Source organism: Dermacentor variabilis, chromosome 2 (assembly GCF_050947875.1).
Source record: "Dermacentor variabilis isolate Ectoservices chromosome 2, ASM5094787v1, whole genome shotgun sequence".
In the NCBI taxonomy this organism is placed as follows: domain Eukaryota; kingdom Metazoa; phylum Arthropoda; class Arachnida; order Ixodida; family Ixodidae; genus Dermacentor; species Dermacentor variabilis.
In genome coordinates, this window is record NC_134569.1 from 212,868,825 (window position 1) to 212,887,184 (window position 18,360).

Genomic DNA, 18,360 nt, shown 5'->3' on the forward strand with positions numbered 1-18,360 from the left:
TCTACCAGACGCTAGCTCTCGGCCAGCGTGGCGTGAGCACAAAAGTTCCAATGAAGTCCAAAAAAGGGGTGGCCCACCTCAAAATCAGGTATCCGCTGAATCTTCTCTTCTTCACGGATCCGATGATATCAAATTTACACCACTAGGTGACCAAAAAAGGCTCGGAAGTTTCGAAAAAGACGGAAAAGAAGAAGAAACTAAACATCAATACCGACAAAATAACGTTAGCCGCGGACATTCCGCGCTGTTGCCGTCGCGGGAAAGTCGCCTGCCTGTGCGTGGGCCGAACGCGGCCACGATTATTTAACCGGCCGTCATGACGCCGGCCCGGTGTCGTCTGCCGAGCGCTTGCCGGTGGTCGGCAAATGGGCTGGCCATTTGCAAGAACCCGAGCCCAGCCCGACCTAGATGGCCGAGATCGGGCCTTCGTCTTTTTAACTCGCCATGGGCGTCGGCCCGACCTTCCGCCGAGCTCTTTTTTTTTTTTTTTTGCATGGGTAGTGCGATGGTCGGCGGCGTCGGGAGGAGCGCGTGCCACATGGGAACACGTCCCGTACGCACCACCCAGCCACCAACAAGAACTTCAGTATAACGTGCAATTGAATATGTAATACTAAGCGAATTCGCAATTATTACGTGTCATTATTCGCACTCTAAGGTCTCTAAAGCGGCATCTACCTAGCCCCCCCCCCCCCCTCCTGCTCACTTGAGCTTCGCACCGGTGGTTTCGCTCGCCCGAGGGATTGGATAAGGAAACCTACAGTGGAAGTGAAAGCGGGAAATAATATAATGCACAAACATTCAGAAAAGTAAAAAGAAAACTTTATGAAATAAGCGATTCGAACAAATTTTCACAGTTCGAACCGCGTGCTTCGCCGCGTAGTGCAACTCGACTCGGTACTAATGGACTCGGTACTACTCCTCCTCCTCATAATGCGTACGCACAACCTGGTCACGGCGGCTACGTACGAACACGGCGATCTCATCTACCATCAACCTGCTGATCAGCTTCTGTTGCCACCCATCAGACCACCTCATCATACAACGACAGCAAGCACAGAGGGCGCCACGCAGCTTCTGCATGTGGCGACACCGTGCGGATCCAGTATAAAGGGCCACCCATTGGAATACGCGACCACTGGGCACGGTGGCACCGAAAGAATGCGGTTAAACCCTCTGCTGTTCTTTGTGCAGGTGAGAAAGGATTACGGCAAGTGCTACCGTTCAAGCGATCCGTTCCTACTAGTGCTGCCGTGCCCATGGCTGTGTTGCTTGCTTGATGTTTTCTGCCTCCGGAAGTTACTGCTTTTAGGAGGGGACATTGAAACTAACCCCGGGCCCGAAGTTTCTCAAATCTTGAAACAACTTAAGGAAATCGCAGCTGATATTAAGGATATGAAAGAAAACCGCCTGGTAGAAATTGAAAAAAGGTAGACGCTTTATCGAAACTTGAAGACAAGGTCACTTTATGCCAAAATCGGCTTTCACATATTAACGAAGTTGTTCTGACCCTTGAAAAGAAAATAGACGAATTGGAGAACCACAGTAAAAGACCTAATTTGATTATTTTTGGTCTAACAGAACCAGAGAGTGAAAACGGCGAATCATTGGAAACAGCCGTAAATAAAGGTATCTTCCAAGAACTTCTCAAACTGAACCCGATAGCTATTGAGCGAATACATAGATTAGGTCGTCCGTCCACAAATAAGAAACGACCTGTCATCCTGAGGTTGTTCGATACAAGAGACAAAGCGTTAATTTTTAAACAATGCCACAAGCTGAAGAACACTACTATATCAATAAGTGAAGACTATTCGCGAAAAGTTCGAGAAGTTAGAAGGAAGCTGTGGGCAAGTGCGAAAGAAAACCGCGAGAAGGGTGATAAAGTTTCCTTAGCTTTTGACGAATTATACATCAATAGGACAGCTTATATTTGGAGCGAGGAAACAAATGAAAGAATTCCTGTTGTAAAAAACGACGCAGAAAAACCATACCGCCCCACGACCCGTCGTCACGCGCAAGCGCAGAAATAGGCACGAGCGTCGCCGATGATCCAGACAATGCATCAGAACTTTCGCGTTTAGAAATCTTCGAACCTGCCAACCACAGAAATTCAGTTTCAGCCAAGGATAAACGTCTGCGTATCGTGAATTTTAATGCTCGTAGCGTGGTGAACAAGATAGATTCCCTAGAAATTCGCTTGCTACAACACGATCCGCACATCGCAGTCATAACGGAAACCTGGTTGCGCAGCGATATAACAAATGAACTTGTTTTTCCACCCCATTACAAAGTATTTCGTAAGGATAGACTGCGCAGAGGCGGAGGTATAGCGGTTCTAGTTAAAGATCAAATCGGAGCCACGCTTATCGGTGATACTCCCGAACTAGAGTACCTATGCATCAGGTTATCATGCTGGGGTCAATGCTTTGTGCTGTTCGCATTTTATAGACCACCTGATGCTACACCAGAATACTTGAATAAACTTAAACAGCACATGTCTCTCTACCCAAATACGAAAATTTTTCTGATTGGCGATCTTAACTTGCCTGGTATCAATTGGGAGCTCCTCCAAACAAACAATAAGGCCGATGCAAATGCTAACATTATTTTTGACATTATGCTAACACATGATCTTATTCAAGTGGTTAATGAACCCACGCGTGTGCAAGGGTCGTCATGTTCTATATTAGATGTTATTTTTTTAAACCGAACTTTTTCCGAGCATACCGTGTCAATCGAAGATGGCTTATCTGACCATTACCTTATTGCACTTTCCTTGCCCATTGTCAAAACCACTGTTCCTAAAACTTCCTATACCAAATCTTTTAAAGATTACATCAGAGCAGATGACGCCAGCATAGTCGACTACATGGAAACTTGTCTTACGTGCTTTGCAGATAGTGGTAGTGGTGTGTCTGCACTTTGGACCGCGTTTACTACAATGTGCAGGCATTGCATAGATACATTCATACCCACTAAAACTAAGAAAGTCAATAAAAATACGCCTTGGATGACGCGTGGAATAATACAACTAAAGCGCAAAATTAAACGAATAAAAAAGAAGCATCGACGCACAGTCGATATCACGGAACTCCAAAAACAGCTGCCATGCGCCGTGCGCGATTCCAAAAATTTTTATTTTTCCACAACATTGCCCAACTTTATAAAAAACGCACCGGATAAGTTTTGGGGATACCTAGGCAATAGCAAGAAGACTATTACGTAAATTGCAGTTAATGGAACCATTCTTAGCGACTTGAATGCCATCGCACAACATTTTAACACTTATTTTCATAGCGTATTCTCCCGTACACGGTCAGGCCCACCTTTGAGTTCTGTAGTGTTTGAAGAGCATGAGGCGAGCTTTATATCTTACCATGGCATAGTGTCTATGTTACTCAATTTAAAAACCAAAACAACCCCTGGTCCTGACAACCTTCCGAATGTGTTTCTTAGGCGATACGCCGAAACTGTTGCCAAATTCTTAGTTCTATTATTCAGAGCACCTTTGTTAAGCGCGAAAGTGCCTGAAGATTGGAAGATGGCTCGAGTTGTTCCGGTCTTTAAGAAAGACGATCGATTATTGCTCGAGAATTACCGCCCCATATCATTACGTCATCGTGCTGCAAACTTTTCGAGCGCATAATCGCCACTCGCATTAATGAATTTTTAGATGAACACTCCATACTAACAAGTGCTCAACATGGCTTCAGAAAAGGTTGTTCTACTACCACATAATTAGTAACAATAATTGATTCAATTGCCAAAGCTTTGGATGCCAACGGTGCGCTCTGGTGTAATCTTTAAAAGATTTGGTATAGGAAGTTTTAGGAACAGTGTTTTTGGACTTCAGTAAAGCATTCGATAGGGTAATTCACAGAAAACTAATTTTAAAATTAAGGAACATTAATCTTCCGGACATCATAATTACCTGGATTACAGACTATTTGGATAATCGCCAACAGTATGCTTCAGTTGACGATCACAACTCGGGATATCTACCAGTCACTTCAGGTGTTCCCCAAGGCAGTGTCCTGGGTCCATTGCTCTTTCTTTTATATATTAATGACATTGTTACCGTCATCAAACCAGGAACACAAATAAGGCTGTTTGCAGATGACTGCGTTGTATTCCGTACTATTAAGTCCGTGGATGATCAGAAGGAACTTAACTCTGGCTTGAATCATATATTTTTGTGGTGCGAAGAATGGGGCATGGCTGCGAACATAGATAAAACTGTCTCTCTTCGCATAACGCATAAAAAGAATCCCCTGGAATACACGTATCAAATGGGATCTGTTTCATTAAAGCAAGTTGAGAGTTACAAGTACCTTGGCGTAACGTTCACTAATAAATTTTCTTGGAACCTTCACATTGACAACACGTGTTCTTCCGCCTTTCGGAAGCTAACCTATCTGCGACACAAACTAAGAAATGCCCCTTCAAACGTTAAGCTACTCACTTACCTAACCTATATCCGGCCAAAACTTGAATATGCTTGCGTTGCATGGGATCCCTATACTAAAGTCAATGTTAACAAACTTGAGAGAATACAGAGAAAATCTGTCCGTTTTATTTATTCTAAGTTCAAAAGTTCGGATTCCCCGTGAGAGCTGATGTTGGCTAACGATATTCCTTCGCTTGAACAAAGAAGACAAAAACACAGGCTAGACTTTTTACATAATCTAATTAATCACAAATTGGCTTTGGACCCTTCGCTATATGTAAGTCGTCTCTCCACTAGGTATACACGACACCATCGTCCGGATACACTGACACCTATCTATGCTAGGACAGGCAGCTATAAGTTCTCCTTCTTTCCCCGAACTATTTCTGAATGGAATTCGCTGCCCGCCCCTTACAATATGTGACTGTGTTTTTTTTATTTATTTAAAAAACACCTTACAGGCCCTGTCGGGCATTGAGTAAGGGGGGCAATGCAACAAAGAACTGTTAAGTACAATGGAAACAACTCAAAAATAAACCTATGTAAACTAATATAAGTTTTTGTTGTCTTTCTTCTTCTGTATAGAATGTGTTCCTGTTGAATGAGCGGGGCAGGTCCTCGGCTCTCAAATTCCCTTGCCTTTGATGTGCAATTTCCCTTGCCTTTTTTTTTCATCGTTCTGTTTGCACCATTAATTGATTTAGGTATTGTGTTTTGATCCTTTTCACTAAATGTTTGTGAGCAATATATCATTGTAAAGTCTATATATTTTATGAATGTATACGAACGTATCTTGTATATGTCTTGTACTCAATGTCTACCCGTCCTGCAAGGACCACAATGTGGTCTGCAGTATGTACTAAATAAATATAAATAAAATAAATAATCTCTGATGTCATGCTTTTGTATTCTTGAGCAGCGCGGAGGTAAACAGATGGCGCCACGGCGGGAGAAGGCAGAAGAAACGGCCGATTCGTCTCGTGGCGCGTGTGTCTGCCGGCACGAGAAGAAGCAGCTGTGATCTCCTGGTCGGCAGCAGCAACCATGCGTCGGCGTTCGAGCTGCTGCGCCCGACGCAAGCCGTCCTCGCCCCGATCGAGGCGGCTGAGCATGTGGAGCACGAGCTCCTCGTCGTGCACCCCCGTGACCAGCTCGGAAAGCCTGTCGGACGACGCGCCCGAGGCACAAGAGACCACGGAGCACGCGGAGCCACGCAGCGAAATCGAGAAGTACTCGCCCGCTTTTGCTTATCGAGTGAATGTAGTGCTTGTGCGGTGACGTGCATAACTGACGTACCTCATGTTCGTCTATCACGCGTCGTGTTGGTATTGTACTGCAAATAGAAACATGTAAGACCTTTACAAATTTAACCTTTAGCGAATTACGCGTATTATATGTAGCGAGTTGTTTTTCCCTCACACTGCTATCATCTTGGCTTGGATTATCCCCTTTTATATATGTCAACACTTTCTGTCATTATTTTCTAAATATCATTATACTCAATCGGGTGCTATTCTGGACACTGTCAAGTTCTGCCATATTGTCAAATTTTGCAATGGCGGCATCTAGAGCCAATCAGAGAGGCCGTAGCGGCCTTCGGGGCCAATCAGAGCTGACAAGATGGCGAATTCGACAATTTGGCGGAATCTGTCAATGTGCAGAGTAGCCTTCTGCTGGAACGTCTCGCGTGTAGCATCGCTTTTTAGTCTCCTGATGGGGGTTCACATTCTGCGTAGCGCACGCGATGCCCACGCAACTTTAAACCAGAATTTGCAACGCTTGTAGTGCCAGACATCGTTTGTCGTTCAGCCTGTCCTTGTCGCATTCGTGCTGCTAGGGTTCGTTTGTCATGGCCTTGTCGTCAGCTGCCCGGTCATCAAACCCGCGGCTCGCACGCCCAGCGCGGGCAGCGCCAGCAAATGGTAATGACAGTCACATTTTCACGAATCCTTTCCTTCTCTGAGGCATTATGATAGCGTCCGCTGGCAGCGGTGCATTCTATGGAGGGACACCATGACCAACACTAGAGCAGTTAAGACAGGTATAAAGTCTGGTAAAGACTTGTATAGTCCTTTACCGATAAATAATATCGAGTACGCGGTGCTGAAGTTGGTGCGAGAACTTGAGGCCAGTGTCGTCACTTGTCTTTCGCGCCTTTTCTGGCTTACCAAGTCGCTTCGCACGGCAGCAATAGCCGCTTTGGTATTGCAGAGCCCGTAATCTGCTAATACAGTTCAACCTAATATTCTTAGTTAATTTACATTTTTTAGAGATAATCTGGGCGCAAGGAGAACTGTCATGATCGATCAGGCAGCTCCTGCAAGAATGACAATCCAGGATTCCGCATCGTTTGTTCCGAAGACAAGCGCGGACTGGAACCACCTTCCTGCCTCCATCGTGTCCATCGCAGTACCCGAAGTCTTCAAGTCTGCTGTACATGATCATCTTCATTAACCTGCCTACTAAAAATGTATTCGTGTATAGCCATTTGCATTTTTGTATAGCCCCTCTCTCTGTAACGCCGAACGGCCCTGAGAGTAAATAAATGAAATGAAATGAAACACTATGAACCCCCACAATACAGAGGAGCATTCCAAGTCACCTCGAGTGCTCGTTTGGAGGAACCATATGTGACGTCCGTAAGAAAGTATTCTCTGTTCCACGTGTGCTCTGAGCGGCGTTCATAAGCATATTTCATCACTTATTCAGTAGCCAAGTTTTCCACCATTTAGCAATAGCCCGCGTTGATACGGTCGCCACGCGTAGGAGCACAGAAGTTGAAGAGCACCGCATTTTACGACAGGTTCTTGCGTGCCCCTTTCAACATCGAGCCCGAGATGGCTGGGCCGATGCTGCAGTTCCCTCTGGACCTGTATCTGCGCATGCGTCAGGAAGGGGGCAACGTGCTGCTGTCACCCTGGTACCTGGCCTGCATGCTGGTCATGATGTACCACGGCTCGGGTGGAGACACACGACGCCAGATAGCGCGCGTGCTCCACACGGACGACGACGGCGAGATCGTGTCGCGCTTCGACTGCCACGCCAGCCGCCTGTTCTGCCGGGACTACGGCAAAGCCCGACACACACACTCAGGTAACCCGTGCTCGCCTCGGCTGACCGTCAGCATATGTCCAGTGCAGGACGAAAGCCTCTTCCAGAGATCTCCATTTACCCCTGTCTTGCGTGAGCTAAAATATGCCTGTAGGTTACCCGATTTCATCACACCACATATATTTAATTCTCTGCCGTCCTCTACTGTATTAGCCTTCCATTAGTGCCTATTCTGCAACTCTATGTTAGATCAACGGTTAGCTCCTCTACACATTACATGGCCTTCCCAATTCCGTTTCTTCATAACCTGAATTAACTGGAAAATGTCGGCTATGCCTGTTTGCTCTCTAGCTGCTTCTCTTATGGCACATTCGATTGATCGCGTTCGAGCGCTCTCGCGGCGCGGTATACATTCGGCTGGTCGAAATCCAGCGCTCGGAACACATTCACCAGGTTCAGGTAGAGAGCCGCGCTTTATCTCAGAGTGTTCGGAGGCGCTCTCATCTTCGAACTTGGAGCGCGACCGAAATACGACAGAATGCTGATCACGTGGCTCATTTGATTGCTCTGGGAGCAGCTGAATGTTCAGCTGGGAAAGGCTTTCTCATGGCTTCATTCTTGGGTCGGCTCCGCAATGCTTCAGTTGGACCGCGGTAGAAGCCCCAGTCCAATTTACCATTACTCTCTCCCTGGCACGAAGCCTAAAGAAGCGTAAAGCCCGTCGATACGCCGCGCTCCCTCTACTGCGACAGCACCTCGATATAGTCAACGTAATCCTGTGTTACCCCATATATTTTACAAGTGTCCCACCATCGGACTGTCCGAGTTAATTCGCTTACACCGTTTTATGCGCATCCCGTGGACAGGGCTCAGTGTGACCTCGTACGCCGGCCTGTACCACGACTCGCGCGTCAACGTGTCCCAAGAGTTCAAGGCACCGCTATCGAGCCTGGACATGCACGTGCACATCCAGGACTTCGCCGAGAGCCCCGAGCAGAGCCGGCTGGCGCTGGACGGCTTCCTGCGGGCGCTGACGGGCTTCTGCTTCAACCGGGACGTCTTCGCCGGCGACAGCGTCGACCTGGACACGTTCGTGGTGCTGGCCAGCGTGTTCTGCTTCGGCTCACGCTGGTTCGCCGCGGGCGGCGCGACCTGCTCGACGGGTGTGTTCAGCCCCCAGAAGGACAGCCGGCGGAAGGGCTGCTGCGAGCGCGTGCAGACGCTGTCCATGACGGGCAGCTTCCAGTACGCCCAGTTCGCCGAGAGCGAGGGCGGCGCCTTCGAGGGAATCGTGCTGGACCTGCCGTACCAGGATCCGCGGCGGTCGCTCGCCATGTTTATCCCGGCGCAGACGTCCAGCCTCGCGGAGCTCGAGAAGCGGCTCACGGCCGCCATGATCCTCACCTGCTTGGCGCGCCTCGGTCGGCGGGGTCTGGTCGAGGTCACCATGCCCAGGATGAAGGTCAAGTGCCTCACCGACCTGAAGCACTACCTGCCCTCGCTGGGAGTGGTGGACGCGTTCGACGACTCCGCCGACTTCGTCAACATGGCGCGCATTGTGGGCCTCCGGGTGTCAGCGGCCAAGCACCTCGCCGTGTTCCGCGCAGGGCAAAAAGGTCCGAAGACGGCCGAGGCGCAAGCCATCGCCAAGGAGACCACTCACGCCTTGAGCGGCACCGACGTCTTCAAGATCACGGTCGATCGACCGTTCTTGTTTCTGGTGCTCGCACGCGACCCGGACACCGTGCTCATGCTCGGTTCTTTTACGCACGTTATCTAGCGTAACACCTTTGTCGGGGCCGAGACTATCAAAGCGCAGTTATTTAAACGTAGTGATGTATTAAATACGCTATTTTCTCTTTTACGAAACTGAATCATGCACGGTTGCAGAACAAAACCTCAATTCGCATAAAACATTTTATCCGTGGGTTCTCTCATTTTTCCCCATGTGCTAATTTTATTTCCGGTCATCCTTCTATATATGCGCCAATGAAGTGTCGATAATTAACTGTTGCACAAGCATATTTATTGCTTCATGTGCTCGAGATCACTATCGTCGCCACGCACGAAATCGAAAGAAAATACTCGTGCTGTAGCCCAAGATGGTAGCACAAGTAAATCGAAAATGAAATCTTCTAATATGTCAGTGACCAGCCAGATTTTTTTTTTTTCAGTGCGAACAAATTTGAGCTGCTCCGAGAAATTACGCAGAAGTCAGTATACGATAGTATTGTATTAACTCCCAGTCTAGTGGTCTCATCTCTTGCTGTATGTGATAATTAAATTTTCTTAGAGGAACTAATCTGTAATCTGAGGCTCTTATATAATAGACATTTTGTACCCCCGCTGCTCTCTGCTGCTTCAATGTGATCATGTGGCCAGCACATCTGCACTTTTACAAGCATCTAGGCTTTCAAAAGTGGTATTACGCATCCCAAATGCACACCCTAATTACAAGGGGTGTCGTAAATAATGGGTTCCAAATTTTGATCACCTTCATGCAGACAGACATTACGTGGCAGGTTTTTACAGCATTCGCCCATTATGAGCGACAACCAAGTGCTGCCACTGCTAGAACCGCATGACCAGGAACGTTTCCCATGCTTGTACGTGTTCGGTGTGTCCTACGTAGCTCGTGCCAAAATTTTAAAATGTGCAAATACCACGTAGCTGGACCAAACCAAGGTAATCTTTGCCATTACATGGAGCAAGTCTGACTGTTCTTTGTATTTTGCTTAATTGCATAATTATTTATCACCTGTTCAAATATTATATCCGGAGCAAAAGTGTGAATGAGAAAATTGTAGGCCATCTTCAAAAATTCCCCATGTAGCTTTCTGTTGCTACCCGCTACATAATGGTATGCCAATGCACAAAACCATTACTAACGACGCTAACTGAACTTTAGGTTAACTTACGCAGTTCGGTTAACCTTCTATAAGGCTACTAGCTTACAAAATTTTAATCCGACCCAAATTAGGACATAACTCTGTTTGGGTTCCTGCTGAACATGTTCTAACCGATTTTATTGAATCTGCACGAAAGTGTGCGATTAGATTTATATATACTGATTACTTTTGCCCTACTCGTGTAACTTGGCTAAAGGAAAAAAGCATGTCTACCGCGTCTTCAAGTACACCGCAATATTGCAAGGCTTTCACTGTGCCATATTTTATCATGCCTTGCCCAACTGTTCTCCCATCAATCCAGCTCATCGCATCTCTCAACACGTCAGCAATGTTAGAGCTGTAATCCCTGCCCGTGCCCCTACCACCACTCACCTTCAATCTCTCTTCATCAAGGCAGTCATCGACTGGAACAATCGTCCCTCAAAAGTCTTTCTTCATGCCATCCTGGCTTACTTCGAAGCCGCCACTGAGTCACTTTTCCCTAACAACTAATTTTTTCCAGCCATCCCTCATTTAAACCACTGTGTACAGGGTCCTTGAGACCTTGCCAATAATAAAGTTTCTTCCAAGGCTGAAAGGAAGCCCACGATGCACCAAAGTGCTGCACGACTATTCGCGCAGCACATTTGCAACAAAATATACAGATCCAATGCAGCTGTTGGAATCTCTGCGAAGTGAAGCTTTCGTGAAGGAGTTAATAAAATGCTAAACATTTGCCGATTTCGCCCCTCAGACTTTGGCGTAAAGCAAACTGGCACGCACACGTTCTCTCGCACACTACTGCTACGCAATGGGACAAATCTTGTATTGGCGACTGCTGTGGATATGTACAGTCAACCGCAAAAGTTTGCGGGATGTGCGAGCGCGTGGCAAAGCGACCCTCCTCCCCTTCTAGCGGTGACCCCTGGTGTCGAGACCGACGCCTACACGCATGCGCTTCCCTCCCAGACTGCAAGCGTGCATATTTCCGCGCTTCCTCCTTGCGCGCCGGCGATATACGAATGTAGCCGCGAGGTAGCCCTCTTGCGATATGCGCTGTGGCGGCTTCGACGGGCCAAACTGTGTGAAACGTGTTTAGAAGCATGAACTTGCGGCCGCTTTTTGTCGAGTCACGTGCGCTGACGCATAGGGCCGACCCGGTGGCGAACGCAACAAGTCATTTTTCTTTTTCTGGGCTGCACCTTCTCGTGGCTAATTCTCGTTGTTTATTTCTTTTTACGAACGGTGCGTTCTACCGCAGAAGAGCGTGGCAGAAGACGCGCTATATAGAAGGAGACCGGCAAGACAAAAAGTCGACAATTGATTTCCGTTGTATACTAAACGAAGTTCTACCCGTCGAAGCCGCCACGGCGCATATCGCAAGTGGGCTACCCGCGGCTACATTCGGATATCGCCGGCGCGCAAAGAGGAAGCGCGGAAACATGCACGCTTGCACTATCGGAGGGCGCGCATGCGTGCAGGCGTCGGTCTCGACACCTGGGGTTCACCGCTAGGAGGGGAGGAGGGTCGCTTTGCCACGCGCTCGCACATCCCGCAAACTTTTGCTGTTGACTGTACGTTAGTATGAAAAACTAAAATCGGCTTCTTGGCAAATCCGACATTGCGGTTATGTGCCATAGTATGGAAATCGTAATAATCAAGATGCAGTGATGCAGAAGAAGAAGCCGAGGTGCGGACGTCCCTCATTCAAGTAACATTCATGTAACATGTAACAATTCATGTAACAAAATTTTCGATTTTTACCTCCATTTTCTGAACACATAAGCAAAGTCTGCCCGACTCTTGGCCAATCCCCGCGAGTGGGTAAGCGCCAAACTCATCAAGGACATCATCATCATCATCATCATCATCATCATCGTCCCTAACATCGGCTCCGTCGTTTTTGAATGTTTGTGCAGCCATCTTTGCCACCATTACAGATATAAGCACATCGCTGGATTTGTGAAGTCACCGGGAATTCGCGGACACCTTTCTTTAAGGTGGGACATTTTTGGACTTTTACTGGCCTTTCTTGGTGCAAGACCCAAGTAGGCCTACTGGTCCCGCGGGGCCGCGATGGCGGACACGCGCATGGAAGATGAAGACGCTACCGGAATCCCCCACAGTGGGTGTGCGCCATCGCATAAGGAATACCATACCATACCATACCATACCATTAGAAGAGAATTAGGAAGATCTAGGTTGGCAAATTGTGACAAGCCGAAAATTTCGCTCCACCACAAGGATTGCTGGCGATGGGAAAACATCGCCGCAGAGCCAGCAAGAGCAAGGCAACAGCAGCAAGAACAAGGGACCTACAACCACTATGTTCAAAACTCGGATTGTCAAGGCATCAAGGATGCCCCAATTGCCCGAGGAGCACAGCCAAATCATCATCCGCCCACGAGGAGGTCTCAACTTGAGCAAAGTGAGCACCACAGCGATAGGCGTGGCGATTATTGAAGCATCGGGCCTGACTCCGCAACAAGCCCGAGAGGATGTCGTTTGCCCTAACTTCACGCAAAACATTGTGGTGGTTAGTACACCAGATCCCAGTCATGCTGCCAGGTATGTGCGAATCAGGTCAATCGTTATAGTGGAAACCGAATATGAAGTGAACGCCTACGAGACAGCTCCGCATACCACATGTAAAGGGGTGATTCGGAGAGTTGACCTCAGAGACAATCAGGCCACGATAACGAAGAACATTGTGCATGACTTTAACCCATTGGCATTGGCAGCCAAACGTATTAAATCCACGGGCTCGGTCATTGTTCTGTTTGATGGGCTCAAGGTGCTCAATTATGTCAGATAAGGGTCGACTCTTGTAAGGTGCTACCTGTATAGGAAGCAGTTTGATGTCTGTTATGCTTGCGGAAACATTGGACGTCGATCAGATGTATGTCCAACACCGGACGCGGTACAGTGCAGAGGATGTGGAACTCAAAACCCGGAGGACAATCACGTGTGTGCCTAACTGCAAATTATGTGGAGGGGACCACCCAAGTGGGGACAAGACTTGCCGACAGCGGTACCAAATTCCATACGTGGTGTGAATTCGACGACGAGAACGCAACAGATCTGCATCTTGGGCGACATCAGCTCAGCCGCAATGGGATGCCAAAACGGGCACCAGGGGGCGCACGCACTGAAGGAGCCCCACACGGTCAAGACGCCGCTCGCCGTCGAAGGGCGGAAGCCGCTCCAGATCACGTGAAGTGCAGGTGCGCTTCGAAGGAGGAGAGCAGACGCCTGGCGACAAGACTACATCTGGAACAACCTGGGCCGACAAAGTGAAAGGTACTGTGAGGACTGCGGAGAGCGGTGCGGGGCGGCCGGTCGGAGATAATGATGCCAGGGTAGAACAGCTAATTAAAGAAGCAAGGTATCTGAGAAAGGCAAATGAAGAACTTACTAAGCAGGTTGTAGAACTTCGCAAGAACTCGCAGACTAGCTCCACAAAAGTAGCAATAGCCAAACCGGTGAATAATGACAACAGTCAGGATGAAGAAAACACACCAGCTCCAAAGAAGCGGGCAATAAGCCCAGTAGAAACGACATTGTGCTCTGCTTTGGAAGAGATCAAGGGGGCGATTAAGCAACTTAGAGATGTCATAGATAAAACTACCTTCAACGTGGATAAGTTATGGAAATGGAGACTGACGGCTGAAAAGAGGCTTACCAAAGTAGAAGCGCAAGGCGGACGACGAATACCTACCCTCAGAAGCAGAAAGCGTCAGATCGCTCCCTGGTTCGTCGGGGGGTTCTATGAAGCGTACTCTAGCGGGTAGCAGCAGTAAGGTGGGTTCTATAAGCAATGGCTAGCAGTGGGAGCTTTACCGTGTAGCAATGGAATTGCCGAGGATTTTATCACAAAAAAGCAGCTCTCATGCAGGTAATAAAAACCTCTCCAGACAAACCGAAAATAATTATGCTGCAGGAAACCTTGGCGGATGAGATCAGCCTATCCGGATACAAAGCAACATGCAGGGGTAAAGAGCCGGGTAGGGGGCTAGCCATGCTCGTAGATAAGAAAATACCTTACATAGAGCATGATTCACGCCTTGGACTAAACAAATTAGAATACTTACTTGTAGAAATAATTTTGAAAAGGAATAGAAGCAAACCGCAAAGCCTCTTTTGTCTTAATGTTTATAGCAGCCTTAGCGACATGAAACAGTTTCAGGGCACTTCTTAATAAGAATATGGCTGTTACTAAGCACGCTCCACTCATTATTGGAGGAGATTTCAACGCCCCACATCAAACCTGGGGATATCGCTGGAATACTAAGAAAGGGCATGGACTCTGGCACCTAGCTACAGATCTTAATCTCTCCCTCATCACAGACCCAGCTTATCCCACTAGGTGTGGTACATCTACATGCAGGGACTCCACCCCAGACCTTACTTTTGTATCAAATTTAGTGAACGCTGGCTGGAATAACTCCAACATTGACCTAGGTAGTGATCATTACATATTACAAGTACTATTGGAAACACCAAGTAATGAGATAAAGCATTTTAACTACATTGACTGGGATCTTTTTCGGAAAGTGAAGAAAAGCAGAGCTGAGACAGAGACAGGAGAAAAGAAAACACTCCAAACTTGGACCACTCAGCTCAGGGAAGATGTAAAGGTGGCAACGAAGGATATTACCACAGAGGAAGATATCGAAATCATGGACAGTAGGCTGGTGCACTTGATTGAAGCCAAACAATCTACGTTAAGAAAATGGAAAACACAACGGCTGAACAGGAAACTCAGGAAGCTCATAGCATTGTTGAATAAAAAGATTGAAGAACACTCCAAAAATTTACAGAAACAACAATGGGATGAGCTTTGCAATTTCACAGATGGTCGAATCAGACGTGGTGGAAATTGGAACTTACTTAGACATTTGCTTCATGAGAACGACACGAAATCTAATAGGAGAACAGCAGTAGCACGACTCGTCCATCGTGAGAGTCAGGACACAACGGAGGAGGCCATTCTGGATTGGCTTGCAGCTGAGTATTTACCGCTTAAGGATAGCATGAGAGTACAGACCCGCCTGAATATACAGGGGAAGACTGTGAGCCTATGGATCGACTTCACAGAAAGCGAAGCTCGCGCAGCCCTGTACGACCTCAACAGTAGATCTGCTGCCGGTCCAGATGGCATTTCCAATAGGCTGTTGAAAATTTGGACGATGATTCTATAAAATATTTAACAGAGTATTTCAACGAACTCTGGAAAATGGTGATTATCCGAAGGAATGGAGAATTGCTAACACAATTCTTATTCCCAAACCAGGCAAGCAACTAAATCTAGATAGCCTAAGACCCATATCGTTAACATCATGTCTGGGCAACATGGAGCATGTCATACTCAATAGACCGACTAAGTATGTAGAAAACAAAAATGTTCTTCCGCATAACCTGATTGGTTTCCGTCCTGGACTTTCGACTCAAGATGCAATGCTTTTAATCAAACATCACCTTATTCTAGCTAGCCCGCTGCATACGAGAGCTCTTCTAGGCCTAGATGTAGAAAAGGCCTTTGATCGCATCAAGCACAGGGCCATATTGGATATCCTCTTGGAGATGGGATTGGGCAAACGATTGCACATATAGTCAAAGCCTTTCTTGGTGCCCGTTCTGCTTGTCTCAGGTTAGGCGAACTCCAATCGACAACTCTGGAACTTGGGAATCGTGGGACACCACAAGGGTTTGTCCTATCTCCCATGTTATTTAATTTGGCAATGTCAAAAGTGGCTCAAGGTCTCGCACAGATTGAGGGTATCCACTTTGCTATATATGCAGATGACGTAACAATCTGGAGTGCCGAAGGTAATATGGGACAAACAGAGGCCAAACTACAGGAAAGCATTTATGTGGTGGAAACAACACTTGAGGGTATGGGACTGAACTGCTCTGCTAAAAAATCAGAACTATTGGTACTACGGAGCAGTAAGTGTAGGTACAAGCCGAGCAGATATATCCCAGAGGAAGAACCCCGCATTGACATATATGCCAAGAATGGAGAACCAATCAGGCAGGTGGAGACTATTAGAGTGCTAGGACTTCTCCTGCAAGTGAATGGATCTAATTGCAGGATGATACAACACATCTATAACAAGTCAAAAGAAGTCATTAGGCTTCTGCGTAGTTACCAACAAGCATAAGGGGCTAGGAGAAGGCAGTGCCATAAGTTTGGTACATGCATTCACCTTTTGCCACTTCTCGTACGTGGCTGGCATGCTACAATGGACACAGGCTGATAAAAACAAGCTAAACGCTTTAGTCAGACGACTTATAAAGACTGCACTAGGACTTCCCATCAGCAAGGCCAATGATAGCTTATTGCGCCTAGGGCTGCATAACACACTAGAAGAGATAGCTGAGGCTCAACAGGTGGCCCACCAGGAGAGACTAATGGGGACACGACCTTGGAGGGCGCTACTTGAAGAAATTGGCATAGAAATCAACAACCACACCAACGAAGGAGAATTATTAACACAAGTGCAAGCGGGACTAAGAGGAACAATAAAGACGACCCCGTTCCCTAGGAACATGCACCCGACACATAACCTTGAGAGACGGAAGGCAAGGGCGAAGGCACTCCTTCAAGACATAGATCAACATAAGCAGCAGGCAGTGTTCGTTGACGCTGCCTGGGTTAAAAATAAGGATGCGTATACCTCCGTTGTTGTAGACACTCAGGGTAACATACGGGATGCCATCACAAGCTATACCAAGGACCCAACAGTAGCAGAACAAGTAGCAATTGCCTTAGCCATCCGGCTAATCGGTGGACACATATTTACAGCAACTCTAGAACAGCCATACACAACTTTACCAACGGATATGTGAGACGGATAGCAACAAAATTACTAGAGAAGGTCAACAGTGAGAGGATTGAAATCCGCTAGTTTCCTGCACATCTGGGGGTGGTGGACGGAACTCGGAGAAGCCTCAATGAGGTGGCAAATGAAGCAGCATGAGGACTTTCTAGCCGTGCTCTTCAAGACCGAGTAACTTACACTTCACCCGGGGAACACAGGGATCGATTATTAACATATAATGAAATCACGAAGCATAATTATTTAAGCAGGAGGGAATACCCAATGCCACACGGTAAGCTTTGCAGAGCCCAAGCGGTCACATTACGTTTGCTACAGACAAGAACATACCCAAGTCCAGATTTTATTAACAGGATCTATCTGGAGACGGAAACTCAAACCAATTGTAATAAGTGCAATGGCATCATTACTCTTGACCACATGCTTTGGCAGTGCCCCGCGGTCTTCACAGACTGTGACAAGGAAGAAGAATGGTGGCAGCAAATGTTACACAGCGAATCACTCTCTGACCAATTACGGGCAGTCCAGAAGGCCCGCGATGTGGCTGAAGGGCTCGGCCTGACAGTCCCAACGTGGGAGCGGCCCGCGTCAACCTATGGTTGACCTTCAGGTCCCAATAAAGTTCTTCATACCATACTATAGTGATCGAATTGGAGCTGGTTGGTGGCACCATGTGTACCTCTTGCTTCTTGGCCAGTCCCGTTGTGGGCACGTGCCATATAGTATGGAAATCGTCATCATAATCAACATGTGGCAACTGTCTGAAATAGCTAGTTGGTGTTGGCACGAGAGTGGCATATATGTGTTGTGGCTTACTAAAAGTTGCGATTAGTAGTTTCTTTTTTTTTTTTACTTTTGAATCTAGATGTGATAACTAGCATAGCCCAGTCAGTCGGGGCAGGCTGGAAATAGTGCACCTCTATCTATGGCAAAAGGTTTCTCGCTTCTTCTGCTTTTTCAATACTTCGCATCCAATAATTCGGTCAATTTTGCAGGTTACAGTTGTTAATGCTTTACCTAATTTAGTTGTTTCTCCCATGTTTTCTGCACGCCCGTGTTGTGTGGGTAGGTTAGTGTGCATTTCCTCTTCTAGCACAGCTGCTGCGACTGAGTGTAGCTGGCAGGTCCT

General features: G+C 47.2%; 1 protein-coding gene across 1 annotated transcript; it reads left to right on the forward strand.

Annotated features, from left to right (window-relative positions):
• The first annotated feature begins 5,494 nt into the window (after window positions 1-5,494).
• On the forward strand, window positions 5,495-9,281 carry LOC142570677 (iris-like). Its single transcript, XM_075679028.1, has 3 exons — window positions 5,495-5,679; window positions 7,254-7,543; window positions 8,368-9,281. The coding sequence occupies exons 1-3, from the start codon at window positions 5,495-5,497 to the stop codon at window positions 9,279-9,281; spliced, it is 1,389 nt and encodes a 462-aa protein (XP_075535143.1).
• The last annotated feature ends 9,079 nt before the right edge of the window (window positions 9,282-18,360 follow it).